Source organism: Protopterus annectens, chromosome 8.part0, assembly GCF_019279795.1.
Source record: "Protopterus annectens isolate FY-2018-M chromosome 8.part0, PAN1.0, whole genome shotgun sequence".
NCBI classification, from domain to species: domain Eukaryota; kingdom Metazoa; phylum Chordata; order Ceratodontiformes; family Protopteridae; genus Protopterus; species Protopterus annectens.
The window spans coordinates 1,381,041,330-1,381,069,014 of NC_056741.1; the positions used below are offsets into that span (position 1 = coordinate 1,381,041,330).

The window sequence follows — 27,685 nt, forward strand, 5'->3', positions numbered from 1 at the left end:
GAGGAGTTAGAAGAGCCTTACGATATTGCAGTCTGTGAGGGATTGAAATGTGAGAGAACAGGATGATGAGGCTAGTGTGGAAGAGAAAGACCTGAACATTTGGCAGGCTTTATGCAGGAGCAGAGCCATTATTTTTGAGATGATTTTTTAAACAGGCTCTGAAATGGATTATACCAAGCATAGACCTGGCAGCTAGAGGTGGTGAATTCCAAAGTATAGTGACAGTATGAATACAGAGAGTGACCTGGTTTTCTTGTGGGTTTTGAGATAGCTAAATGATTTTTGTCTTCTGATAGTAGGGCTCAATTTGGGGTGTAAGGTGCGACTACACTGGCAAGTGCAGGCTAGGCGGTAAGCCTGAAAATAAGGTTGTGTAAGGTGGATAGCTGAATAAGGGCAAGTTGGTTGGGGAGTTCAAGACAGTTTAATTCTAGGAGTGGTTTACAGTGGTGTGTGCAATATTTAGAGTTGTTGGCAAACTTTGTTGTAGCACTGTTCTATCTTGCTTAGGGTAGAAGTTTGTAAGCTAGTTAAGATAAGGGCACCATAAAGAAGGGGGAGAAGTAAAAATGTTTTTGCCACGGTAGTTTTGGTTGCTGCAGTAAAGAAATGTTTGTTTCTATATAACAGTCCCAGTTTTTAATAACTTTTCTTCATATTCTGCTGTATATGGGGAGGTCAAATTAAAATTTGTCAATGATAACTAGAAGTTTGGTTTCCTGCACTCTTTCTATGGCAGTGTTGTCAGATGCAAGGATGTTGAAATGATCAGTGACAAGGAAGGTGTTTTGGGGATGAAAGAGTACTAGTTTTGACTTCTTTGGATTAAGAAAGAGTTGGGCATTTCTTAGCCAGGCTTCGACTCTAGTAAAGGACTGTTGAGTTTTAAGAAAGTAGTTCTGGTAGTGACTGAGGAGTGCAGATTATGGTGGAATCATCAGTGTATTGATTGAGGGTCCCAGGGTGCGAGGCAGTGTGAAGGTTGTTTGTGAAAATGCTGAAGAGTAGGGGGGTCCTAGGATGGAGCCTTGAGGGACTCCAGTAGGGTTGTGGAAAAAGGGTGAGAGTTCGTTGGACCATTTCACTGCTTGTTTATGATCCTTGAGGTAGCTCTGAAACCATTTTACTGTGTTATGTGAGAAGCCTAAGTTAGAGAGTGTGTTCAAAAGTAAGGGGTGAGACACTGGGTCAAAAGCCTTGAAGAGATCCAGGAATACAGAGGCTGTATAGCATCCTGCATCTCTGGCCTTGTTCACGGTGTCTGTAAAAGATAACAGGGCTGTAGCTGTGCTGTGGCTAGGTCGGAAGACATTTTGGGTTTTGGTTAAAAGCTTATTTTGCAATAGATATTGCATTACCTGCTGATGGATACCTCTCTCGAGAATTTAGGACATGGGTGACCAAATAGATATGGGATGGAAATTGGAAGGATCAAAAGAGTCGGCCCCTTTGTGGATGGGGGTGATGTGCGAATGTTTCCGTACGGTAGGTACTTCTGATTCAGATAAAAACCTATTTATATGGATACTGATTGGGTAGGCTACTGAGTTTGAGGAAGTATGGTGGGAGATTGTCAGCTGAGGGAGAGGAGGGTTTTACTTTTTGTAGCAGTTTCTTAATGGTGTCAGTGGGTATGGGCTGAAATGAGAATGGGGTTTGTATGGCATTTTGTTGAGTAAAGGGGCAAATAATGACAGGGTTAGAAGTAGCTGATGGTCTGGGGTTGGTGTCTGAATAGGTTGAAGGGTGGGAAAGGGTGGGGTCCAGCATTAGGGGTGTTAGTAGATCCAAAATTGATTTTACAAAGTGCTTGTTAAAGTTTTTGGCTATTTATGATGGAGGGGTATCAGATGATAGTGTGTGGTTTTCATTTCTTCCAGGGTTAAGTAGAGAAGATATGGAGTGTCAAAATTTACTGGGGTTGATTTTATGCAGGAGTTGAATCTAGGAATAATATGACTGCTTATCTCTGTTGATTAGTTTTGTCACTTTGTTACGTTGTGTTTTGAAATTAACATGATTTTCTTCACTTTTGTTTTGTTTCCAAGTTGACCAGGCTAGGTCCCTTTGTTTCATCAGGTGTTTACACTCCTTAGAGTGCCATGGTGCTGAGTTCCTTTTGATTCTTTTCATACAAATGGGAGCTGGTGTATTAAGTATGTGAAGGAAGGTGCTATTATAGTACAGCATCATTAAGGGGTAGTTGTTTAAGGGGTGTCCAGTCTATTGTTAAATTTATAATGACAAAAATTAGCTGAGTTCCTAACTGATTTTATAGTGCGTATTCTTAGTTGTTGGGAGTTTGTTCTAAATCTTGGAGGTTGCACTTGTAAGAAATCTTTCACAGTTTGCATAGATTTAGCTTTACCTTCCATCTTTTTTAAAACTTCTTTAGCCTTATTACCAAAGGGATGGTCCTGTTGTAAAGGAGCATCCAACAATTTTGCTTTGACATGATTAGGCAGAGTATGCTCTTTCAGCCAAGCATGCCTTCCTAACACAGACCCAGTTACAGCAGCCCTGCAAGAGGCCTCCAAAGAATCAAAACCACCACATTGCAAAGTATGTTTTCCAACTAATTCAGCTGAATGCAATAAATCCTGTAAATCTTTATTTTCCACACAGTCAGAAATTAACATAATTTTCTGTTTAAGCAGTCCCATGATATGCTGTTGATATTTAAGCATATGAAATTCACAGTTTAAAGCCCTGATTGCCAAGGTTGCAGAAGTGTAAACCTTCTTATCCTATTTATCCAGCGCCCTGGAATTTCTATCAGAAGGGATAGGATTTTTAGCAGTAGAGGCCTTAACACGCTTGGGACCCTGAGAAATGGTTTCAGGATCTTCAATAGGATTTTTGAAAAGGAATTTGTGGGAGTCAGGAACCCTGTAGTATCTGTCTGGTTTACAAGGAGCCGGAGGCAGAGAATCAGGAGCCATACTGGATTCTGAAAAAACATCATCAACAATGTCTAGAACAGGAGGTATAGCCAAAGGCCGATGCTGAGGAAGAAGAAAATCCCTTAGTCTCTTTTTAGATTTAGAGAAATCCTGACCTTCCCAGTGAAAATGTTCCCTTAAGGTATGTAAAGTTTCCCCCAAAAAAATTCTCAGGTGGAAAAGCAGAAGGAATGGAATCTTCTGCATTAGAATCCTCATAAGTAGGTATAGAGAAATCCTGTTCATTAGAAGAGTCAGAAGAAATATAATCCTGTTCAGAAGAGTCATAATCAATGTCTTGCCTAGGCCTCTTAGATTGAGAGGGTTGACTACCCCTGATCAGAATAATTAAATCTTCAGCCATTTTGATCATTTGTTTTTTAGGCATAGGAGCCTGCACATGTGGCCCAGGCATCGGTTTTTTACACAGAGATTTAGACTTTGGCCTTAGTTTTGAAGATGGCTTTAGTCTAATATACAAATCTGTAGGCCTGAAAACACCCTCAGAAGCCAGTGCCTGCACAGCGGCTCCGGACCCATCTAAGGTAGAGACATCCGCGGGTTCCATAACTGTAGCATCTCGCGGCATACCGGACTCCAAATGAGTCTCAGTAGAGACCTGCGAATCAGAATTGGTGGTTATCAGGGTCTCACTGAGTACTGGTGAACTGGCCACTGGTTTAGGAGAAGCGTCGTAGTCAGTTTTGGACCGTGACGGTCTGTCTCTGTCTTTTTCTTTGCGTTTTTTAGGTATTCCGGTAGTCGGATTGCTAACCGACATTTTTGGATAATTAAATTGTGAGCCAAAATATTTAGAAGCAAAAATATACCGACGTTTAATAGGGCGTTGATTAAATTTAGCACAAAACCGACAGCAAGGTACGTTGTGGTCAGGGCATAGGCAAAGAATACAGTACAGATGAAAATCCTTATGAGGTATTTGCTTCCCACAAGTAATGCAATTATTAACTTTTACTGACATCGGTAAGGAGCAAGAAAAAGTTTCCCCAACGGGGTACTTAGCTTTTAGTTGAAGACTTCGATTCTGAAACTCAAAAACAAAAAATTTCAGGAGTCGGCCGACCGGCACTTGCGAACTGCTTCTGCTTCAGGCACCGCTCGGCAAGAAAGACTGATGTAATGGCATCGGCTGCATGTTTTATACCCCTGATGACCTGACATCATGGAAGAAGGGACAACAACCGACACAGGACACAAGACTCTGTTAATAAGGCCGACTGAGGGCAACCTGTCAGCAAATGACCAAAATGTAATGACTACAACAGTGAAACACGAAGAACATCTAACTGCAGCCAGACAAGGAGTACAGTATTCAAGTGAAACAATTATCTACAAATATCTAATCTTAAATAAGTGCAGAAAAAGTATACTTAAATCATCTTTTGTCAGTTGATTTATGCAGGTGAATCTCAGCAGCCAACCACTTGGAAGATGAGCAGAATGATTTTTGTGACCAGTACAGATTATAATGCAAGCAGAAACCCCCAGGCTAAGTTAACACAGAATTTCAAAAGCAGTCTAACAACTTTCCATGTATCCAGATGGCTACACTTTTTCACACTTCAGGCAACTAACTGCAGCTAGACAGAGTACAGTATTCAAGTGAAACAATTATCTACAAATATATATCTTAAATAAGTGGAGAGAAAAGTATACTTAAATCAGCTTTTGTCAGCTGATTTATGCAGGTGAATCTCAGCAGCCAACCACTCGGAAGATGAGCAAAATGATTAAAAAATGTGACCAGCACAGATTATAATGCAAGCAGAAACCCCCAACCTAAGTTAACAAAGAATTTCAAAAGTCACACAGCATACAGGTGGAAACCACAAGAATCTAACACCATATAGCAGGGACTGCACTTGCCAATGGCTCATATAGCCTTTAACCTCTGTGCAACACTGCAGACAGATGATGCGCATTTTCTATTCTTACTAATCTCATACAACACAAATAAAATTCAGTGCACAACAATAACACACAGAAGGCAGACTGCATTCCAAATGGTAGACAGCTGTCCCACAGTCTCCAACTCGAGCCAATTGGGAGTGGTTATAGAATCTCCAAATGATGTCAACATCCTACAAGAGGATCTTACACAAACAAATAATTGGTGCCAAAGTCATGCCCTTAAACTCAATGTAAAAAAATGTATCATCATCCCTTTCGCTAACAGCGATGTTCCTGCTAACTACTACATCAATAACACCCTAAGTACGCATTCAGTGGTGAGAGACCTGGGCACACAGGTTGACAGCAACTTTACCTTTGATCACCATGTCTCCACAGTGGTAAGAAGGGCATTCTATATTGTTCATCTCATAAGTAAAGGCATTGTCTCCAGAAAAAAGTTATAACCTCCCTGTACTCTTCTCTCATCAGCCAATAACTGAATGCAATGCCCCTTTTGGCATGTACCTTTCCAAGCACCTGCAGCAACTGGAGAGACCACAAAGGTTCCTCACAAGGAAAATGCAAGGTCTTCAGCATCTGTCCTAAGAGGATCATCTGAAATCAATTTCACTTTATTCTGTTTCATACAGACTACTCAGAGACGAGCCCTGCCTTGCATATAAGGCAATCTCTGACCCTGCTTTACTGGAAATGCTGCATATCCGGAAGTCAAATGGTACATGGGTTACTCACTCTAATGGCCGTAACCGGATATATGACATTAACAGAACCTGCCAGGGGGACATATTTGTCTCCCAGAGGTTGCCACACCTTTGGAACAGACTCCCACTTCATGTCAAGGAGGGCACCTCACTGGTCATCTTCAAACGTAATCTGTACAACTGGATGGGTAACCATAAATTCACTCCAGGGGTTCTACATATGTCCCTCTTGGGCAGGGGTGATAGGTGCTGATCGTGGAAATAAGGGTAAAACTTGGCTAGGCTTGTAAGGTCCCTAGGGTCATTAGCCTAGGAACCTCCTACAAACAAAAGAGCTAATTTGCTATGATGCCAATAAAGGCAACATTAAAGGTCACTAAAGGCTCTGCTTGCAAATATATTTCGAGGTTTTTAACACTGATTATGACTGAATGAACATTTGGGATACCAAGCATAAAAGCATGTTTAATTCTTTCAAAAAGCAATAGCTTAGCATCAGTTTTAAACACGTTTCCTGCTTAAACTCAAGTGGGGGTAGGAGACACAGAAAACTGCTATCACTTCAGAAATACATGGCAGAATGTTAAACACTGTCAAGATAGCAGCAAAAAATACTGACACTTACAATGGTATAGCAATAATATGCACACATTCCGGGCAATAAGCCATCTGCAAGGAAAGCTACACATTTCTGAACGCTACTACAGCATGCATGAGGCTTTAATTCAGGAGTGTGCCACTGATACACACACATTCTGAATGTCAACAATTTCATACTTCTGCTTTATTAGACCCATCACTACTCTGTTAGTGAATGAAGTCAAAGGCACAGCTGAATATCATGCTAAATTAATCAAATTACTAAACTACCTCTCATCACAAACTCTGGGTGTACAACGGTAAGTCATATTTCTCAGCTTCCACCCCAAATTCAAATGACATAGTTATTCATCATCCCACAAACCAAAAGAGTAATACAAATTCTTAAGTTAAAAAAGTAAATGCAGCCTGTTTACAAATTTCAGTACAGTGCAAGGCAACAACCATTCTTCTGGGAAGAATAACCAAAATAGTCAAGTAAACTTTAACCTTATTTTCATGCTTGCATCCTTCTCCATTACAGGGTTGCAGCTCCTGCATCCTAATAACTACCAAGATAGACAAACAACATTGAAATGTAGGTAAGAACTTTTTTCTGAAGCATCATTTGGTCAGTCTGTTTTATCCAGTCTTTACCTAATAGATCATCACAAAATTAATTTCTCACCTCAAATATGTCATGAAGCATGTGCTCTATGCAACAGGAGTTTTTATTATACTCCAAATCCTAAATACAATGACTGCTGCCAAAGAATTAGCTGGGCATAATTAAATTTTCAGAACATTTCAAATCTTCATAGCATTTCACACTGACAGACAAGCCCTGCTGCTCCAAACATACCCAATACACACACCCTCAGACTGCTTCTGCCAAATGTCTTTAATTATGACACACAACTGTCACTATGTTACCTTTCTCATCTGGTGATGTGCCAATCACTGCTGTCAACAATCCCCCTTTCTTCTGTTGCCTAAAATATGAAAAAAAAAATGAAAGCTTTTAAAAAAATAGTTTAAAAACATTACTTATTTTTGAAGCACACTTTTAGTGACTGCTTACTTTTCCATCTTTCAAAAACTTGCATTATAATCCCAAGGATGGGCAATGTACTCTAAAACAATGCAGTGAATGTGCTTTACAGGAGTGCTGTTAAGTCCACTTTACGTAAAGTACAGTTGTGTACACATACCATAAATGTAGATGTTCGAGTGTATTCACTGTTGCAGTCATTACATTTGGGTAATCTGTTGGCAGGTTGCCCTCAGTCGGCCTGATTAACGAAGTCTTGGGTCCTGCGTCGGTTGCTGTCCCTTCTCCCATGATGTCAGGGGTATAAAACATGCAGCCAACGCCATTACATCAGTTTTTCTTACCCCAGATGTCAGGTCCCCCCAAATGGGGAGCAAATAAAATTAAAAACACTAAAAATATACCTTCAATTCCAAAAGCAAATACACCAAAAGGGCTTATAAGCATAGTCAAAGAAAGTACAGGTATAGTCGGAGAAAAATAGGGGGCTGGAGGGAGGGTAACCAGGACCACAACAGTGAATACACTTGAACATCTACATTTATGTTAAGTGTACACAACTGTACTAAGTTGTTCGTGTTTCACTGTTGCAGTCACTACATTTGGGTAGATTCCCAAAGCTATGGTAGGGTGGAGGAAATTATACAGCATTAGGACCAGCTATAAGGCCCAGCATTAGGACCAGCTATAAGGCCCTGCAGGACAGCAGTGGCAAAGCTAGCTCTGGATTTAGAGGAGAAAGGTAAATGATAATGTTTGGTGAACGTATGAACTTCGCTCCAGGTAGCAGCTTCTAATATGTCTCTGGTAGGAACACCTCTGAGAAAGGCTGTAGAAGTAGATGCAGCCCTGGTGGAATGAGATCTGCTCCCCTGGGGGATAGTTTTACCATGGTGAATATAGCAGAAACTAATACAATGGCTTATCCATTTGGAAATAGTCTGCTTTGAAATAGCCTTTCCCTCTGCCCCTGCAGCAAATGCCACCAGTAGTTGTTCAGATTTTCTTTGAGATTTTGTCCTGTTTAAGTAAAATCTAAGTTGTCTGTGTACATCCAATGAATGCAGAATCCGTTCCCCCTTGTTCTGTGGATTGGGAAAGAAAGTTGGCACATGAATGATCTGATTAAGAGCCACACTGGATACCACCTTAGGCATGAAGGATGGATTGGTCCTGAGAGACACCCTGCCCACGTGAAAAATGATGAAAGGCTACACTGCCATAAGAGCCTGTAATTCGGAAATCCTTCTAGCTGAAGTGACTGCTAAAAGGAAAGCTGATTTCCAGGATAGAAATTTTAAGTCTGCAGTAGCAGCTGGCTCGAAAGGATGGAGATTGAGTTTTTTCAATACAAAATTGAGGTCTCAGGCAAGGGTTGGAGCTCTCCTGGGTGGTCTTAAGTTTTTTGCCCCTCTGAGATACTGCTTTAGCAGAGGATGAGAGAAGAGGGGAGGTTCTGTGTTGTAATGAGCTGAAATGGCTGAGGCATGGATTTTTATGGAAGAAAAGGACAGGCCCTTGTGAAGCATCTCAGTTCAGTATTGTAAAATCTGAGGAATATTGGGCACTGCTGTGCTTATCCCTTGTGAATGATTCCAGGCACAGAATCTTTTCCATTTGTCAGCATAAGATTTTCTAGTACTAGGCCTTCTTGCCTCCAAAATGATATCCAGCACAGGTTTGCTGAGGGATGCTAAGGGTGAATTTAGGTGATTAGTCACGCTGCCAGATTCAAAGTTTGGAACAGAGCATGCAGAATTTGGTTGTTCTGCTGAAACAGTAAGTAAGGGTCTGAGGCAGGTGCCACGGTGCAAGATGTGACACACTGCGCAGGAGTGGGTACCAGTGTTGGCGAGGCCAGTCTGGAGCAATCAAAATCATTTCTGGTCTGTCCTGTTTGACTTTTAGTAGAACTTTGGAGATCAGAGGCAGAGGGGGAAAGGCATAGACTGATAGATTTTTCCAGCTGAAGGATACAGCATCCACTTTCCAGGCTTTTTTGTGATGAGTTCTTGTGCAGAATTTGTCCAACTGATAGTTCTGGGGTGAGGCAAAAAAATTTATGTCTGGACTCCCCCATTTGCGTGTCAACATGTTGAAAATCCGTGGTTCCAGTTTCCATTCATGTGGGTCCATGAGATTTCTGCTTAGTTCGTCTGCCAGAATATTCAGCTTTCCTGACAGGAATTGAGCTTGTAGTTGTATTTGATAGGTCAAGGCCGTGTTCCACAATGCACTGCTAGTCTGCAAAGGGGGTACGAATGTGTACCTCCCTGCTTGTTTATGTACCACATAACTGTGGTGTTGTCTGTCTATCATTAATTGTCCTGGATGAAAGTAGTCCTTGAAGGCTGTCAGTGCATTCTGTACAGCTAGCATTTATTTTTGATTGATATGAAGGTGCATTTGATTTGGGCTCCATTTGCCCTGAATGCACTTCCCTGCCAGATCAGCCCCCCCAAGCATAGTCTGATGTGTCTGTAGTTAGGGTTTGGGCAGCAGGGGGTGGAGTGAATGTCAGTCCCATGTTTTGGTGGCAGGCCTCTGTCCACCACAGAAACTCTAGTTGCAGGCAAGGTATGATAGGAATCATTGTTTCCAGGCTGTGACAATGATGACTCCATAAACTTTTTAAATACCACTGAAGTTTCCTCATATGCAGTCTTGCATATGGAATTAGAACAATGCAGGAGGCCATGAACCCCAAGGCTTGCAGAATTTGTCTTGCAGATAGCAGGGTTTTTGTGGCCACCTGTTTGAAGTAAGCTGCCAAATGAATTTGCCTTTCTGGCGTAAGGGTAAGCAATCTGGGCAGTTGTATTCAAGCTTGCACCCAGGAATTTAATTTTTTGAGAAGGTACCAGTTGTGATTTCTTTTCATTTTATAGTGTACCCTAGACAAGTTAGAACACTTTTTACAAACGCCAGAAGTTTTACAAGAATGTCCCTGTTTTCTGCCTGAATTAGACAATCGTCGAGGTATGGATATATCTGAATATTTCTTTGCCTGCAAAATGCAATTACTGGAGCCAGGCACTTTGTGAAGACCCTGGGCGCAGTAGATAGGCCAAAGGGCAGTGCAGAGAACTGGTAATGCAAGTAGCCTGCTTTGAAATGGAGATATCTTCTGCAAGATTTCCTGACTGGGATATACAGGTAAGCCTCTTAAGTCTAGCATTACCAACCAGGCATCTTTGCCTAGCATAGGAAGTAACTGTTGAAGAGTCAGCACCTTGAATTTTGGAATGTCCAGAAATGTGTTTAGAGTAGATAAGTCCAGAATTGGACGCCATGATTTCTCTTTTCTGGGTACCAGGGAAAAGTCTTGAATAGAAACCTGGTCTCTTTTCCTCTTCTGGTACTGGATGAATAGCCCCCATGTTCATGAGGGACGGTACTTGTTTCTGGGCCTCTGCCCACTGATTTGGTGGCAGGTCTGGCCATCCCTTTGTGATTGGCAAAATGTGGAAATGAAATCTGTATCCCTAGGATTTGTTTGTTTGTGTCTTTTGGCTTTTCCCGGTTAGGGGTCGCCACAGCGGAACTCCGGTCCGCTAATGATTGGCAGTAGATTTTTACGTACTGGCTTGCCGGGCCTAACGCACAACCTTCCACGAAGGAACGCCCATTCACGCATGTCTGTATCCCTAGGATACTATATTTAAAACCCATTTGTCCTGGGTTACAAGTTGCCAGTTTCTTCCATGAAGTCCCAGTTTTCCCCCGAAAGGAGCAGCTAAAAGGTAAGTGCTTGGTAAGTGTAGAGGGAAGTCATTGAGACTGCTTACTATAGGGAGGTGTGTTGTTGTTTCAAGATTTGGAGGAGGAGGAGGCACCCCATTGTTTTGTTCTAAAAGTCCCTTGTGACAGAAACCTGGAGCCTTTGGAATGTCTGGGTCTGACTTGAGTGGCTCTCGAAGGAACTGGAAAGGACCAGTTCTTAGTAGGCCAGTGCCTACTAAATCTTGGAGGTTGCACTTGTAAGAAATCTTTCACAGTTTGCATAGATTTAGCTTTATCTTCCATCTTTTTTTAAAACTTCTTCAGCCTTATTACCAAAGAGACGGTCCTGTTGTAAAGGAGCATCCAACAATTTTGCTTTAACATGATTAGGCAGAGTTTGCTCTTTGAGCCAAGCATGCCTTCTTAGCACAGACCCAGTTACAGCAGCCCTGGCAGAGGCTTCCAAAGAATCAAAACCACATTGCAAAGTATGTTTTCCAACTTGTTCAGCTGAATGCAATAGATCCTGTAAATCTTTATGTTCCACACAGTCAGAAATTAACATAATTTTCTGTTTAAGCAGTCACATGATATGCTGTTGATATTTAAGCATATGACATTGATAGTTTAAAGCCCTGACTGCCAAGGTTGCAGAAGTGTAAACTTTCTTACCCCATCTATCCAGCGCCCTGGAATCTCTATCAGAAGGGGTAGGATTTTTAGCAGTAGAAGCCCCAATGCCCTTGGGACCCCGAGAAATGGTTTCAGGATCTGCAACAGGATTTTTGAAAAGGAATTTGTGTGAGTCAGGAACCCTGTAGTATCTGTCCAGCTTACAAGGAGCCGGAGGCAGAGAATCAGGTGCCATACTAGATTCTGAAAAATCAACAACAATGTCTAGAACAGGAGGTATAGCCAAAGGCCTAAGCTGAGGAAGAAGAAGAAAATCCCTAAGTCTCTTTTTAGATTTAGAGAAATCCTGACTTTCCCAGTGGAAATGTTCCCTTAAGGTATGTAAAGTTTCCCCAAAAGAAAAATCCTCAGGGGGAGAAGCAGAAGGAATGGAATCTTCTGCATCAGAGTCCTCATAAGTAGGTATAGACAAATCCTGTTCATTAGAAGAGTCAGAAGAAATAGAATCCTGTTCAGAAGATTCATAATCAATGTCTTGCCTAGGTCTCTTGGGGGGGGGGGGGGGTTGACTACCTCTGATCAGAGTAATTAGATCTTCAGCCATTTTGATCATTTGTTATTTAGGCATAGGGGCCTGCACATGTGGCCCAGGCGTAGTTTTTTTAGACATAGGTTTAGATTTTGGCCTTAGTTTTGAAGATGGCATCGGTCAAATATACAAATCTGTAGGCCTGAAAACACCCTCAGAAGCCAGTGCCTGCACAGGGGCTCCAGACCCATCTAAGGTAGAGACATCTGTGGGTTCCATAATTGAAGCATCTCGCGGCATACCTGACTCCGAATGGGTCTCAGTAGAGGCCTGTCAATCAGAAGTAGTGGGTATTAGGGGCTGAGAAAGCACCTCACTGAGTACCGGCGAACTAGCGACTGGCTTAGGAGAAGCATCATCAGTTTTGGACCTCAACGGCCTGTCTCTGTCTTTTTCTTTGCATTTTTTAGGTATTCCAGTAGTCGGATTGCTAACCAATGACATTTCTGGATAATTAAAGCATTAGCCAAAATATTTAGAAGCAAAAATATACCGACGTTTAATAGTGCATTGATTAAATTTAGTACAAAACCGACAGCAAGGTACGCTGTGGTCAGGGCCTAGGCAAGGAGTACAGTACAACTGAAAATCCTTATGAGGTATTTGCTTCCCATAAATAATGCAATTATTAACTTTTACTGGCATTGGTAAGGAGCAAGAAAAAAAGTTTACCCAACGGGGTACTTAGCTTTTTATTTGACTTCGGTTCTGGAACTCGAAAACGAAAATTTCAGGAGTCTGCCGACGGGCACTTGCAAACTGCTTCTGCTTCCGGCACCACGCGGCAAGAAAGACTGATGTAATGCCATCGACTGCATGTTTTATACCCCTGACGTCATGGAAGAAGGGACAGCAACCGACGCAGGACCCAAGAATTTGTTAATCAGGCCAACTGAGGGCAAACTGCCAGCAGATTACTCAAATGTAATGACTGCAACAGTGAAACACGAAGAACATCTACTACTTGTTTAGTACTTCAGCCTAGGCAAAATCTACAGTTTTTGTACGCTGCTGCAGCTGGGTGTCCCACCATAGTACAGTTTTGTACCTACCATAAATGTAGATGTTCGAGTGTTCACACTGCTGCAGTCATCACACTTGGGTTATCCTGCCGTCAGGTGGTCCCGCAGTCGGCCAGAGTTCCAAAGTCTTGGTCCGGTGTCTGTTGCTGTCGCTTCTTCCCTGATGTCAGTGCGCCAGGGGTATATAAGGGGCACCCAACGCCATTTTCTTCAGTTTTTCTTGCCCCAGATGTCAGGTGCCCCCAAATAGGTAGGCAATACATATTGCTAATAAAACATGTAAAAGGAATAAAAGGAATACCTTCAGTTACAAGCAAATACACCACAAATGTTGTACAGGATAGAAAAGGTATAGAAAAGTTCAGCTAGGGCAGAGGGGATGGAGGGAGGGTAACCTGGACTGCAGCAGTGTGAACACTCGAACATCTACATTTATGGTAGGTACAAAACTGTACTATGTTCATCGTGTTACACTGCTACAGTCATCACACTTGGGTTGAATCCCAAAGCTAAGGATGGGTGGTGAAATTAAACAGGGATTGGAGAGGCTAGTAGGCCCTGCAGAACTGCAGTGGCAAAGCCAGCTCTGGTTTTAGAGTATAGAGATAAGTGATAGTGCTTGGTAAAGGTGTGCACTGAACTCCAAGTTGCAGCCTCCAAAATATCCTTGGTTGGTACCCATCTGAGGAAGGCTGTTGATGTTGCTGTAGCCCTGGTGGAATGGGGCCTGATGTTACCAGGTACAGGTTTCCCATGGTTTGTGTAGCAGAAACGGATACAATGTCCTATCCCATTTTGAAATGGTCTATTTTGAGACAGCCTTTCCTTGTGATCCTGCGGCATAGGATACAAAGAGCTGGTCAGATTTTCTGAAAGCCTTAGTTTTATCCAAGTAGTAACGTAATTGCCTGTGACTATCCAAAGAGTGTAGGAGCCTTTCCCCTTTGTTCTGGGGGCTTGGATAAAAGGTGGGCAAATGAATGGTTTGGTTTAGGGCCACACTGGATACCACCTTTGGCATAAAGGAAGGGTTAGTTCGTAAAGAGACTCTGTCTTGATGAAAAATGATGAAAGGCTCCACTGCCATTAGGGCCTGTAGCTCTGAGACTCTTCGTGCTGAAGTTATTGCTAGCAGCAGGGCAGTTTTCCATGATAGAAACTGTAGATCAGCTGTAAATGCTGGTTCAAAGGGCGGTAGTGTAAGTTTTTCCAAAACAAAGATGAGATCCCAAGTTGGTGTTGGTGCTCTCCGGGGCGGTCTTATGTTCTTAGCCCCTCTGAGGAACTGTCTTAGTAATGGATGTGAAAATATAGGAGGATCCGTGTTGTATTGAGCTGAAATAGCTGAGGTGTGGATCTTAATAGATGAAAAGGAAAGTCCTTTGTGCAACATCTCAGTTAAATATTGAAGAATCTGAGGAATATTTGGGACAAGGGGATCTTGGCCTTTAGCCTGGTTCCAGACGCAAAATCTTTTCCATTTGTCTGAATAAGCTTTCCTGGTACTGGGCCTCCTGGCCTCCAGAATGACATCCATCACAGCTTTAGAGAGAAGTGTTGACTGGTTGTTTAGATAATTTGCCATGCAGCCAGATTTAAAGTCTTGAGCTGGCTGTGTAGAATCTGATTGTTTTACTGAGTGAGCAGGTGAGGAATTGGAGGTAAAATCCATGGTGGGCCTTGAGCAATGTTCCTTAGTATTGGATACCAGTGTTGGTGTGGCCAGTCTGGAGCAATGAGTATCATTTGTGGCCTCACTAAAATGGCTTTCAGCAGCATCTTTGCCAGAAGAGGTAGTGGAGGAAAGGCATACACTGTCAATGTTTTCCAACTGAATGAGAGGGCGTCCACTTTCCAAGCTAGTGTGTGGTATGTCCTTGTGCAGAATTTGAGTTGGTAGTTTTGGGGGGAAGCAAACAGATCTATGTCTGGGCTCCCCCATTTTTGAGTTATCATTGTGAATACTTGTGGATCTAGTTTCCACTCGTGAGGATCTATGATTTTTCTGCTTAGATAGTCTGCCAATGTGTTTTTCTTTCCTGGCAGGAATTTTGCTTGTAGTTGAACTTGGTAGGTCAGTGCTGTGTTCCACAAGGTCATTGCTTGTATGCATAGGGGGTAGGAATGTGTGCCCCCTTGCTTGTTTATGTACCACATCACTGTGGTGTTGTCCGTCTTTATTAGGAGTTGTCCTGGATGTAGGAGGTCCTTGAAAGCTGTTAGGGAATTTTGTACAGCTAGCATCTCTTTTTGATTGATATGTAGATACCTTTGATCTGCAGACCATTTGCCCTGAATACACTGTCCTGCCATGTGCGCTCCCCAGGCACAATCCGATGCATCTCTTGTTATAGTTTGCCTGGCTGTGGGTAAGGTAAACGGCTGACCCTTGTTGAGGTAATATGCCGGAGCCCACCATAGAAACTCCTGTTGAAGGCAGGGAATGAGTGGAATTATTGTTTCCAAGCTGTGGCTGTGTTGAGTCCATACGCTTTTCAGATACCATTGTAATTTCCTCATATGCAGTTTTACAAATGATATTAGTAGTATGCAAGATGCCATGAATCCCAAGGCCTGCAGAATTTTTCTTGCAGGGAGTTGGGTCTTTGTTGCCATCATTTTGAAGTATTGAGTCAGTTGTCCTTGCTTGTCTGGCGTGAGATGAGCCATCTGGGACGTTGTATTTAAGCTGGCACCCAGGAATATTATGTCTTGTGAGGGCACTAGTTTTGACTTCTTTTCGTTTACTGTGTACCCTAGGCAACTTAATAGGTTTTTGACAAATGCCAGATGCTTTAAAAGAATGTCCTTGCTTTCTGCTTGAATAAGGCAGTCGTCCAGGTATGGATATATTTGAATTCCTCTTTGTCTGCAGTATGCAATTACTGGTGCCAGGCATTTTGTGAAGACCCTGGGCGCAGTAGATAAGCCAAAGAGCAGTGCAGAGAATTGGTAATGGGTTGAACCTGCTATAAATCGGAGGTATCTTCTGCAATTTTATCTGATAGGGACATGCAGGTATGCCTCCTTGAGGTCCAACGTTACTAGCCAAGCCTTCTTGCCCAGCATGGGAAGACGTTGCTGTAGTGTTAGCATCTTGAATTTGGGTACTTCCAGATATGTGTTTAGAATTGAAAGGTCCAGAATGGGTCTCCAGGCTTTGTCCTTTCGGGGAACTAGAAAGAGTCTTGAGTAAAATCCTTGTCCTTGCTTCTGTGTAGGAACCTGTTGAATGGCTCTCATGTCCATGAGAGCTGAAATTTGCTTTTGAGCCTCTGCCCATTGATTTGGTGGCAGGTTTGGCATTCCTTTTATCCTTGGTAAAGTGTGAAAGTGGAATCTGTATCCTTGAGATACAATATTTAGGCCCCATTTGTCTTTTGTGATGATGTGCCAGTTGTCTGCAAAAAGTGCTAGTTTTCCTCCCAAGGGAGCTGCCAAGAGGGATTTGCTTGGTAGTCTGAGGGGTAAGTCATTGTGTTTGTCTTCTGATAGTTTGAGACCTGTCTTCTCCTCCTTTTTGGGTTGTGGCACCCCATTGTCGAGGCTGGTAAGAGCCTTTTGACTGACCTCTGCGCCCCTTGGGCATCTGTATTTGCCCCTCTGTGGTCTGGCAGAAGCTGGAAAGGACCAGTTTTTGGTTGGGCAATTTCTGCTGAAACAAGGGGGTTGAACCTGCAAAAAATCCTTGACCGTCTGCATAGATTTTGCCTTATCCTCCATTTTCTTTAAAACAACTTCTGCTTTTACACCAAATAAAACATCCTCCTGTAAAGGTGCATCCAATAACTTTGCTTTACCATGATCAGGTAAAGTTTGTTCTTTTAACCAAGCATGCCTAGGTATGACAGACCCTGTCACTGCTGCTCTACAAGAAGCTTCCAATGAATCAAATCCACACTGCAAAGTATGTTTTCCCACTTGTTCAGCTGCATGCAACAAATCTTGCATTTCCTTGTAATCCGGCTGTTCTGTATGTGTGATCATTTTTTGTTTTAATTGAGACATCAAATATTGTTGATATTTCAGCATGTGAAACTGGCAATTTAAGGCCCTCATAGCTAGAGTAGCTGAGGTATATACTTTCTTTCCCCATCTGTCTAGTGCTCTAGAATCCCTTTCAGAGGGTACAGGATTTTTAGCAATAGAGGCCTTAACCCCTTTGGGACCCTGGGAAATGGATACTGGGTCAGCAACAGGGCTTTTATATATGAATTTGTGTGAGTCAGGGACTCTGTAGTATCTGTCTGGTTTGGCTGATGCAGGAGGTAGTGAATCTGGGTTAAGGCTAGATTCTGAATAAACATCATCCACAATGTCTAACACGGGTGGAATAGCAAGTGGTCTGTGCTGGGGTAGTAAAAGGAACTCTTGGAACCTTTTCTTAGAATCAGAGTAATCCTGGCCTTCCCAGTGGAAATGTTCCCTCATGGTATGTAAAGTTTCCCCAAAAGAGTAGTCTTCTGGGGCAGATGCTGAAGGGACAGACTCTTCAGCATCAGAGTCTTCATAAGGGGGAAAGGAATATTCCTGTTCCTCAGAAGAATCTGAGGAAATTGAAACCTGGTCAGAGGAAGTGTAGTCCTCCTCCTGTCTTGGCTTTTTATCAGGAGGGGGATGGGAACCCCTGATTAGGGTAATTAAATCTTCAGCCATCTTAAGCATCTGTTTCTTAGGCATGGGGCCTTGTACTGGAGACTGCTGTACAGTCTTCTTTGTTTTTAAAGGGGTTTTCAGCTTTGCATAGGATTTAATAGTGAGTGTAGTCAGTCTGAAGGCACCTTCTGCAACTGAAGGCGTTTCAACTGCACCGGAATCTCCTTCAGCCATGGAGTCAGAAGGGCCTAAAGGTAAAGGTTGTGGAGGCCTAGCAATCTCCGCTTGGGAATCGGATGCCGCCTGGGGTTCTAAATCAGCGGTTGTCAGGGGCTGCGTAGGTGCCTCACTGAAAACCGGAGAACTGGCGACTGGCCTAGCAGAGGCCTCGGAGTCTGGTTTGAGTCTCGGCTGCCTGTCCTTATCTTTGCGTTTTTTATGCATTCCGGTCGTCGGTTGCTCCGACGGCATGGTATAATTAAATTTCCTACCAAAATAATGTCAGGCGAAATCAAACCGACGTTTAATAGTTTGTTTGTTAAACCTAGCACAAAACCGAAAACCTGTGATGGTGTGGTCTGGGCCTAGGCAAGGAATACAATAAGAATGAAAGTTCTTATGAGGTATTTGCTTCCCACAAGAAATGCAATTGTTAACTTTTTCTGACATCGGACTGAGGCAAGAAGGTTCCCCAATGGGGTACTTAGCTTTATTGAAGACTTCGGTCTGAAATTCAATTTGAAAATCTCAGGAGTCGGCCGACCGGCACTTGCAAACTGCTTCTGCTTCGGGCACCGCGCGGCAAGAAACACCGAAGAAAATGGCATCGGATGCCTCTTGTATACCCCTGGCGCACTGACGTCAGGGAAGAAGCGACAGCAACCGACGCCGGACCAAGACTTTGGAACTCTGGCCAACTGCGGGACCGCCTGACGGCAGGATAACCCAAGTGTGATGACTGCAGCAGTGTAACATGATGAATATCTGCACAAACACACTCTGTTCTCCTAGGCAGCATGGCATTTCTATAGACAGTCTGTATATAAAACAAAATACTAAGCTAATTTTCCTTTCTGTAATTATCAGGACCCATACGGTGGCTTAATTTTTGCCAAATCAAGACAGCTACATGTTTGCCACAGTTGTGGGAGTTTATGTAGTGATCCAGAAATTACAGATGCTGTGAAAAAGGATACACGTGACTAGATGAATAGCTTGTCATAAGGTGATACGTATTGTGGCAATGCCACACATTTCATAAAGCAGCTGATGGTTACTACTTGTCACTTCTTCCCTTAAATCTTTATTCCTGGATTAACCATTCCAACTGTGAGAGACAGCCTTACCTCCACTGTTCAATGCAAGAGATGACAAACGTCAGCAGGTAGAAAGACAGGAATACTCCGAGGCAGAAGAGTACACTTCCAACGTACAACTCAGCTAAATGAGGACAAACAGAAACAATACATCTTAGCAGCTCTGCAAAATTAATCAATAATCAAAACAGTTACAGCCTAGAGAAAAACAACCAGAATAGCACTACACTGCTAGACAGTGGGATCAAAATTTCAACTCAGACCTCCAGAAGGCATTCTGAATCTTTACAAGTCTTGAACAAAATATGCTTTTCTTCATATTTATTCTTCCCGTAGTCATTTCTTATTTTAAGACATCATCTGTATATGTTTACACTGGCCCACTTACTCTATCCCACTGAAGCTCTCTCATTACTAACATGCATTCTACCTAATGAGCTGCTCAGGCTTACCTAATGGATAGGAGTCTAGTGACTGCTAATTAGACAGGTGAATGGACATGCTGCAGACATTGTGGGCAGACAGACCAAGAAATTAATAGACAACCAAATGACGTAGCTGCAGGAAAAAAATGGGGACAGAACACCAAAAGAAGCAGTCACTGCGAAAGAACTCGCCTATTTTTTTTTTTTAGGAGGTTACCTCCTAGGAGTACACAAAGATTCATGTTAGCAGATACCACTGTTGTTTTCCCTATCCCCAAACACACACAGATTATGAAATGTTTACTTCGCCACCAACAGAGCTCCCTTCTGACATATATGGCTCAGGGCAATCTATACTTTTTACACTAACTCTTCAGTAAATTATACTGACATTTTACACGGTAATCTTTCTGTCCATGCAAAAAATAACTCATAAATCCATTAAATAGCAGCTATGACCTGAGCAACAATGGCAAAGACAAAAACAAGTTAAGAAATTCACTTAGGAATACAAAGGGGGACAGAGCAATACTGTCATTAAGGCACTTAACAATGACTGCATGTACAACATTTAGCAAGGTGTGACAGTAAGTAAAATAATATTTACAAGAACATATACATTATTAAAAATTAAATATATAATGAAACTTCATTATAATACAGAATTAAATTTAAGCACATTACACAGCTCACAGCACAGTAAAATTTTACTACAGTGTAAAAGACTAGGGTTCAGCAAAGGAATGATACAAGGCTGGTGGAAAAAAAAAAGAGAGGGGTATTTATTATGTATGCATCACTCTTGGGGTCATAAGGTAATATCAAATAGAATAAACCTGCAAATTTTGGGATGGAAGCACAAGTACAATGGGCCACATGATGCACATTAAAAAATGAAGGATAAAGACAACAAAACATAATTTCTACCAAACCAAAACACCCGGATGGGTAACATGATGGAAGATTTAAAATATATGGCGTATATGAAGGTACGGAAAGAACCAATACGGCGATCTTTTTAAAACAGAGTCACCACAAATTTTAAAAGTACACAAAGGTTTATCTTATGGGATTGAAGGTGCAGAGAGATCCTTGAAAAAGCCATCCCTAAAATCAAGCTTCTCGCTAGTACGTTAACACCACATTCCTTCTTAAATGGGCAAAATAAATGCTTCCCAAAGCACAAACATAATAAGGTCTAGTGATGACCATATTTCAAAGAACGTAGGCAAGAGGAAATTGAGCTGACCACTGATTAAAGCTTTAACACAAGACAATATTACAGGTCACTTATGTCCAGCAAGAACAGATGTTTCAACCTTGCAGTGCAAAGACATTAAAGAGCTTGAATAAAACAATTTCCTTTGTCCAAAAAAATGAATACAAGTAATATACTACCGAAATGTGAAAAATGGAATGGAATTAAGGCAAAAAGACAATATGAAAAAAAATGGAAGATGTAGTACTTTCTTAAAGACCAAAGCAGTTATTAACAGCAAAATAAAAACAAGAATATAATGTATTTCTTTTTTCTTTATCTTAAAACACAAATCTATTTTTCTTCACTTTTAAAATGGGAAAACAAATGATAAACAATGGTTCAGTTTGACAGTAACAACATGGCAAATTCAGCAGTGGATTTTTTTAATAGCTTCTAAGGTATGTGCACGAATGAAAGACAGAGATGAAAAATTACATTTCTGACAAGTTAAGCCAGTCCATTATTCTTTTCAGCAGCAACCATTTGTTAGAATTATTAGTGGATTTAGTGGACATTATATATTTTAAAGATGTTTTAGTCAAATAAGTGACATTCCATATATGTATATGAGAAGACAACACATTCTTGAATAGCAATGCAGTTTTTATCACATCACTGTGTTAATTTAAAATAAATGAAAAAAATTGTTAAAAATGAAAGTCTCATTCTCAATTAAACTTGCACAGGCAGCATTTCACTTAGTAATTAAACTTATCTTTCCTTGCATAATACTTGCATGAGATGCTCAATGCAATGCATGTAAAATTTTGCTTCCATTAAAATAGTTAAAAGTGTTGAACTGTGTTTCAAACATTATTTATACAACATTAGTGGGGGGAAAAGATAACAGGGAAGTTAAAAAGGTAAGGGAGTAATGTTTTTAACCACAGTAAAAAGTGGATTAGTATTGTTAGGTTTCTTGAATGCGATACTTATGGACACTTATTTAATTGGGCAGAGAGTTCATTTATTAATTTAAATGCAAAGAAAGCAGAAAATGTTATATGTTTGAGGTTTGGGGGGAATGATGTTTCCAAACAGATGAATGGGCCTGAAGATGTGGTATTTTTGCAGTTTGCTATACTTAATAGTGAACTCTAAATTGATAAGAAATCATAGATGAGATTAAAAAGAAGGGGATGAACTACTGGTGTTGTCAGCAGTACTTGCAATGTGGTGTGTCATCACTATACTTGTCAAAGGAACTTCCAGAAGCAAACTAGGGAATAGTTATATCTCAGGCTTCTACCTTTAGGATATATCAAAAATTCCTAAACATACTCTTAGCAGATTTGAATCAATGTACCTACATTCCAGTGTAAACTTTGGACTAAGCCAGAATTCTATGGGATGACATGCTTTGAGGAGCTTGGCGTGACAGACTGCACTCATGTTGCCATTAGGGTGTCCCATCTGGACCATGGGCACAGTGGTACCTGAACAGAAAGGGCTAGATTCCCTCAACTGCCAGGCTGTATGTGATGCATGTGGTGCATCACCAACATGCTGGCCAAGCATCACAGCAATGAATATGATTCCAATATTCGGCACATAAACTCACTGCACCTCCTCTCCTTGCATGATAAGATTCTTCATAGTTCCCTAGCTGGTAAGTGCAAAATATTACAATATTGTTAACCATAGCCATTTCTGTACCTATACTGTGGTACAGGTATTACTCAGTAATCACCCCCCTTTTTTCTGTGCCCCCTCCCGGTTTTGTTTTCCAGGTGATGCAGGGGCTACCCACTCAAACCTTGGCCAAGGTCCAGAGAGCTGCAAAGGACTGCTTCAGTACTGCCCTGCCCCAGACACAGACAGTCCATAAGCATTTGGCCTGCTCAAGGTCCACTTCTATTGCTTAGATGACTCTGCAAGTGCGCTTCAGTATGACCCTTTTACTGCATGGAGGAGGTTTTCCACATTTTGCACAACATAATTATGATTTGGACAGGTGCAGAAAGTACAGTTGTGTACCTACCATAAATGTAGATGTTAGAGTGTATTCACTGTTGCAGTCATTACTCTTGGGTTAACCTGCTGGCAGGCTACCTGCAGTCGGCCTGAATTCCAAAGTCTTGGTCTGGCATCGGTTGCTGTCGCCTCTTCCCTGATGTCAGTGCGCCAGGGGTATATAAAAGTTGCAGCCGACGCCATTTTCTTCACTTTTTCTTGCCCCAGATGTCAGGTGCCCCCAAAAGGGTAGGCTAAAAAAATTATGCCAATAAACATGCATGCACTAAAGTAAACATTTCCTTCATCTACAAGCAAATACACCACATAGGTTGTATAGAATGGAGACGTACAGATACGACCCAGCAAAAGAAAGAGGGATGGTGGGAGGGTAACCTGGACTGCAACAGTGAATACACTCGAACATCTACATTTATGGTAGGTACACAACTGTACTATGTTCATCGTGTTTCACTGTTGCAGTCATTACTCTTGGGTTGAATCCCAAAGCTGAGGATGGGTGGCTGGGCTAAATAGGATTAGGAGAGGCTATGAGGCCCTGCAGAACTGCAGTGGCAAAGCCTGCTCTGGATTTAGAGTAGAGAGGTAAGTGGTAGTGCTTTGTAAAAGTGTGCACTGAACCCCAAGTTGCAGCCTCTAAGATGTCTTTGGTTGGTACTCCTCTGAGGAAGGCTGCTGAAGTGGCTGCTGCTCTGGTTGAGTGTGGCCTAATGCCCTTAGGCACTGATTTGCCATGCTGTGAGTAGCAGAAACTAATGCAATGGCCTATCCATTTTGAAATAGTCAGTTTTGAGATAGCTTTTCCTTGTGATCCTGCAGCATATGCCACAAAAAGTTGATCAGTCTTTCTGAAAGCTTTAGTTCTGTCCAAGTAGAAGCGCAGCTGTCTGTGTATGTCCAAAGAATGCAGAAGTCTCTCACCCTTGTTCTGTGGGTTTGGAAAAAAGGTAGGCAAGTGAATGGTTTGGTTAAGGGTCACACTGGACACCACCTTAGGCATAAATGTCGGGTCCATCCTCAGAGAAACCCTGCCTGGATGGAAAATGATAAAGGTTCCACAGCCATGAGTGCCTGTAGCTCCGAGACTCTTCTTGCAGAGGTTATTGCTAGAAGCAGAGCTGTTTTCCAGGATAAGAATTTTATATCAGCTGTTGAGGCTGGCTCAAAAGGAGGCAGTGTGAGTTTTTCCAAGACGTAACTGAGGTCCTATGCAGGTATTGGTGCTCTCCTTGGAGGTCTTATGTTTTTGGCCCCTCTGAGGTACTGCCTTATTAAAGGATGAGAAAAGATAGGTGGTTTCGTATTGTAATGGGCTGAAATGGCAGAGGCATGGATCTTAATTGATGAAAAGAATAGGCCTTTGTCCAGCATCTCAGTTAAGTATTGTAAAATCTGAGCAATATTTGGTACAAACGTGTCAATTCCTTGTGCCTGGTTCCAAGCACAGAATCTCTTCCATTTTTCTGCATAGGATTTTCTGGAACTGGGCCTCCTGGCCTCCAAAATAACATCCATCACAGCTTTGGAGAAAGGGGTGTTCTGAATGGCTACATTATCCGCCATGCAGCCAGATTTAAGGTCCTGAGTTGGCTGTGCAGGATCTGATTGTTTTGTTGGGTCAGTAAGTGAAAAATTTGAGGCAATGTCCCGGCTGGACCTTGAGACAAGTTCTTTAGGATTGGGTACCAGTGCTGGCGTGGCTAGTCTGGGGCAATCAGTATTATTTTTGGCTTCTCTTGTCTGACCTTCAGGAGTACCTCGGGGAGGAGAGACAGTGGAGGAAAGGCATATACTGTTAGTTTTTTCCAGCTGAAGGATAAGGCATCCACTTTCCATGCTTGCTTGTGATAAGCCCTTGTGCAGAACCTCTGTAGTTGGCAGTTGTGAGGGGAGGCAAATAGATCTATGTCTGGGCATCCCCATTTCCTTGTTATCATGCTGAAGACTTGTGGATCCAGTTTCCACTCGTGGGGATCCATGAGGTTTCTGCTTAGTTCGTCTGCCAGAGTATTTATTTTTTCTGGCACGAACTGTGCTTGCAGGTGAACTTGATAAGTCAATGCTGTGTCCCACAAAGTCATGGCTTGTCTGCAGAGGGGGTAGGAATGTGTGCCTCCCTGCTTGTTTATGTACCACATGACTGTAGTATTGTTCATCTTTATCAGTAGTTGCCCTGTATGAAGTAGATCCTTGAAAGCTGTCAGGGCATTCTGAACAGCTAGCATCTCTTTTTGATTGATATGAAGATGCATCTGGCTTGCGGGCCATGTGCCCTGAATACATTTTCCTGCCATGGGGGCCCCCAGGCATAATCTGATGCATCCGTTGTTAGTGACTGCCTGGCTGTGGGTAAAGTGAATGGCTGTCCCTTGTTGTGGTGACAGGCCTGTGCCCACCATCAAAACTCCTGTTGCAGGCAGGGAATGAGGGTAATTAATGTTTCCAGGCTGCGGCAATGTTGAGTCCAAACACTTTTTAGATACCATTGTAGTTTCCTCATATGCAGTCTGGCATATGGAATTAGCAGAATGCAGGATGCCATGAAGCCCAAAGCCTGCAGAATTTTTCTTGCAGATAACTGGGTCTTTGTTGCCAACATTTTGAAGTAAGAAGTCAGTTGCCTTTGTTTGCCTGGCGTGAGATAAGCCATCTGAGCAGTTGTATTTAAGCTTGCACCCAGGAATATTATCTCTTGAGAGGGTACTAGTTTTGATTTCTTTTCGTTTACTGTGTACCCTAGGCAAGTTAGTAATCTTTTTACAAACACCAGATGCTTTAGTAAAATGTCCTTGTTCTCTGCTTGAATAAGGCAGTCGTCCAAGTAAGGATATATTTGAATTCCTCTGTCTGCAAAATGCAATTACTGGTGCCAGGCATTTTGTGAAGACCCTGGGCGCAGTAGATAAGCCAAAGGACAGTGCAGAGAATTGGTAGTGCACTGAGCCAGCTATGAATATGAGGTATCTTCTGCAAGACTGTCTGATTGGGACAAGCAGGTATGCCTCTTTTAGGTCCAAAGTTACAAGCCAAGCCATCTTACTCAGCATGGGCAGAAGCTGCTGCAGAATCAACATTTTGAATTTTGGAACGTCCAGAAATGTGTTTAGAATAGACAGGACCAGTATTGGTCTCCAGGCTTTGTCCTTTCTGGGTACCAAGAAAAGTCTCAAGTAAAATCCTTGTCCCTGCTCTTGCTGTGGTACTCGATGAATCGCCCTCATGTCCATGAGGGATGTAACTTCCTTTTGTGCCTCTGCCCATTGATTGTGTGGTAGGTCTGGCATACCTTTTGCCCTTGGCAGGGTGTGAAAGTGGAACCTATAGCCCTGAGACACTATGTTCAAGGCCCATTTGTCCTGGGTGATTATATGCCAATTTTGTGAAAAAAGTGCTAGTTTTACCCCTAAGGGGGCTGCCAAAAGATAAGTGCTTGGTTCTGGCAGAGGAAAGTCAGTGGGACTGTTTCCTGTATGGCTGTGATTTGTCTTCTCTGCTTTTGGAGGTAGAAGCACCCCATTGTTTAGGCCTGTATGAGCCTTGGGGCTGGGATCTGCCTCTGGGGCATCTGTATCTGCCTCTTTGTGGCCTGTCTGACACTGGAAAGGACCAATTCTTTGTAGGCCAGTTCCTGCTAAATCTGGGTGGCTGCACCTGTAAGAAATCCTTAATTGTCTGCATAGATTTCGCTTTGTCCTCCATTTTCTTTAACACCTTCTGCTTTAACACCAAACAAGGTATCATGCTGTAATGGAGCATCTAATAATTTTGCTTTAACATGATCAGACAGATTCTGTTCCTTTAACCAAGCATGCCGCCTAATGACAGAACCCATAACAGTGGCCCTGCAAGAGGCCTCCAGAGAATCAAAACCACATTGCAAAGTTTTCTGCACATTCAGAATTTGTTAACATTTTCTGTTTAAGCAGTAACATTAAGTATTGCTGATATTTAAGCATATGAAATTGACAATTTAAAGCCCTCACAGCCAAGGCAGCAGAAGTGTAGACTTTTTTCCCTCATCTGTCCAGTGCCCTTGAATCCCTATCAGAGGGGATAGGGTTTTTTCCAGTGGAAGCCTTGACCCCTTTGGGACCCTGAGAAATAGTTTCTGGGTCAGCAGCAGGGTTTTTATAAAGAAATGTATGTGAATCTGGAATCCTTTAGTATCTGTCTGACTTAACAGGTGCAGGGGGTAAAGAGTCAGGAGACAGGCCGGACTATGAAAATTCATCATTTACAATGTCTAAAACAGGAGGGATAGCAAGAGGCCTGTGCTGAGGTAGTAATAGAAAATCTGAGCCTTTTCTTAGATTATGAGTAGTCTTGGCTCTCCCAGTGGAAGTGTTCCCTCATGGTATGCAGGGTTTTCCCAAACGAATAATCCTCAGGAGGGGAGGCTGAAGGGATAGATTCTTCAGCATCGGAATCCTCATAGGGAGGGAGAGAAACATTCCTGGTCAGAAGGGGAGTCAGAGGAAATGGAAACCTGATCTGAAGATTCATATTCTGTCTCTTGCCTAGGCCTCGTATCAGGAATGGGATGGGAACCCCTGATCAAAGTAATTAGGTCTTCAGCCATTTTGAGCATCTGTTTTTTAGGCATGGAGGCCTGTCCATGGGCTTGCTGCACTTGTTTCTTTGCCTTTAGTGGTGCTTTAGTCTTTGCCTTGGAAGCTGTAGTCGGTTTTATATACAACTGTGTAGGCCTGAAAACACCCTCAGAAGCCGATGCCTGCTCAGCGGCTCCGGACCCATCTGAGGGAATATTTTCCAAGTGTCCAATACCTTGAGTTTCCAGAGGCCTAGTCTGCTCCACGTGGGAGTCGGACGCAGCCTGCGGCTCTGAGGTAGCGGGCGTCAGGGGCTGCAAAAGCACCTCACTGAGAACTGGCGAACCGGCGACTGGCTTAGAAGAAGCATCGTCATCAGTTTTGGACC

The 27,685-nt window shown here is 42.5% G+C and overlaps 1 protein-coding gene across 1 annotated transcript in view; it reads right to left on the reverse strand.

The window, feature by feature from the left end:
- The window catches only part of SIDT2 (SID1 transmembrane family member 2), a 1,446,738-nt gene that overhangs the window by 774,276 nt on the left and 644,777 nt on the right, over window positions 1–27,685 (reverse strand). The window contains exons 13-14 of the mRNA XM_044080965.1: window positions 19,118–19,211; window positions 7,091–7,149 (exon numbers count right to left, since the gene is read on the reverse strand). Coding sequence (XP_043936900.1) covers window positions 7,091–7,149; window positions 19,118–19,211 — 153 coding nt within the window. The remainder of the gene's footprint in view (window positions 1–7,090; window positions 7,150–19,117; window positions 19,212–27,685) is intronic.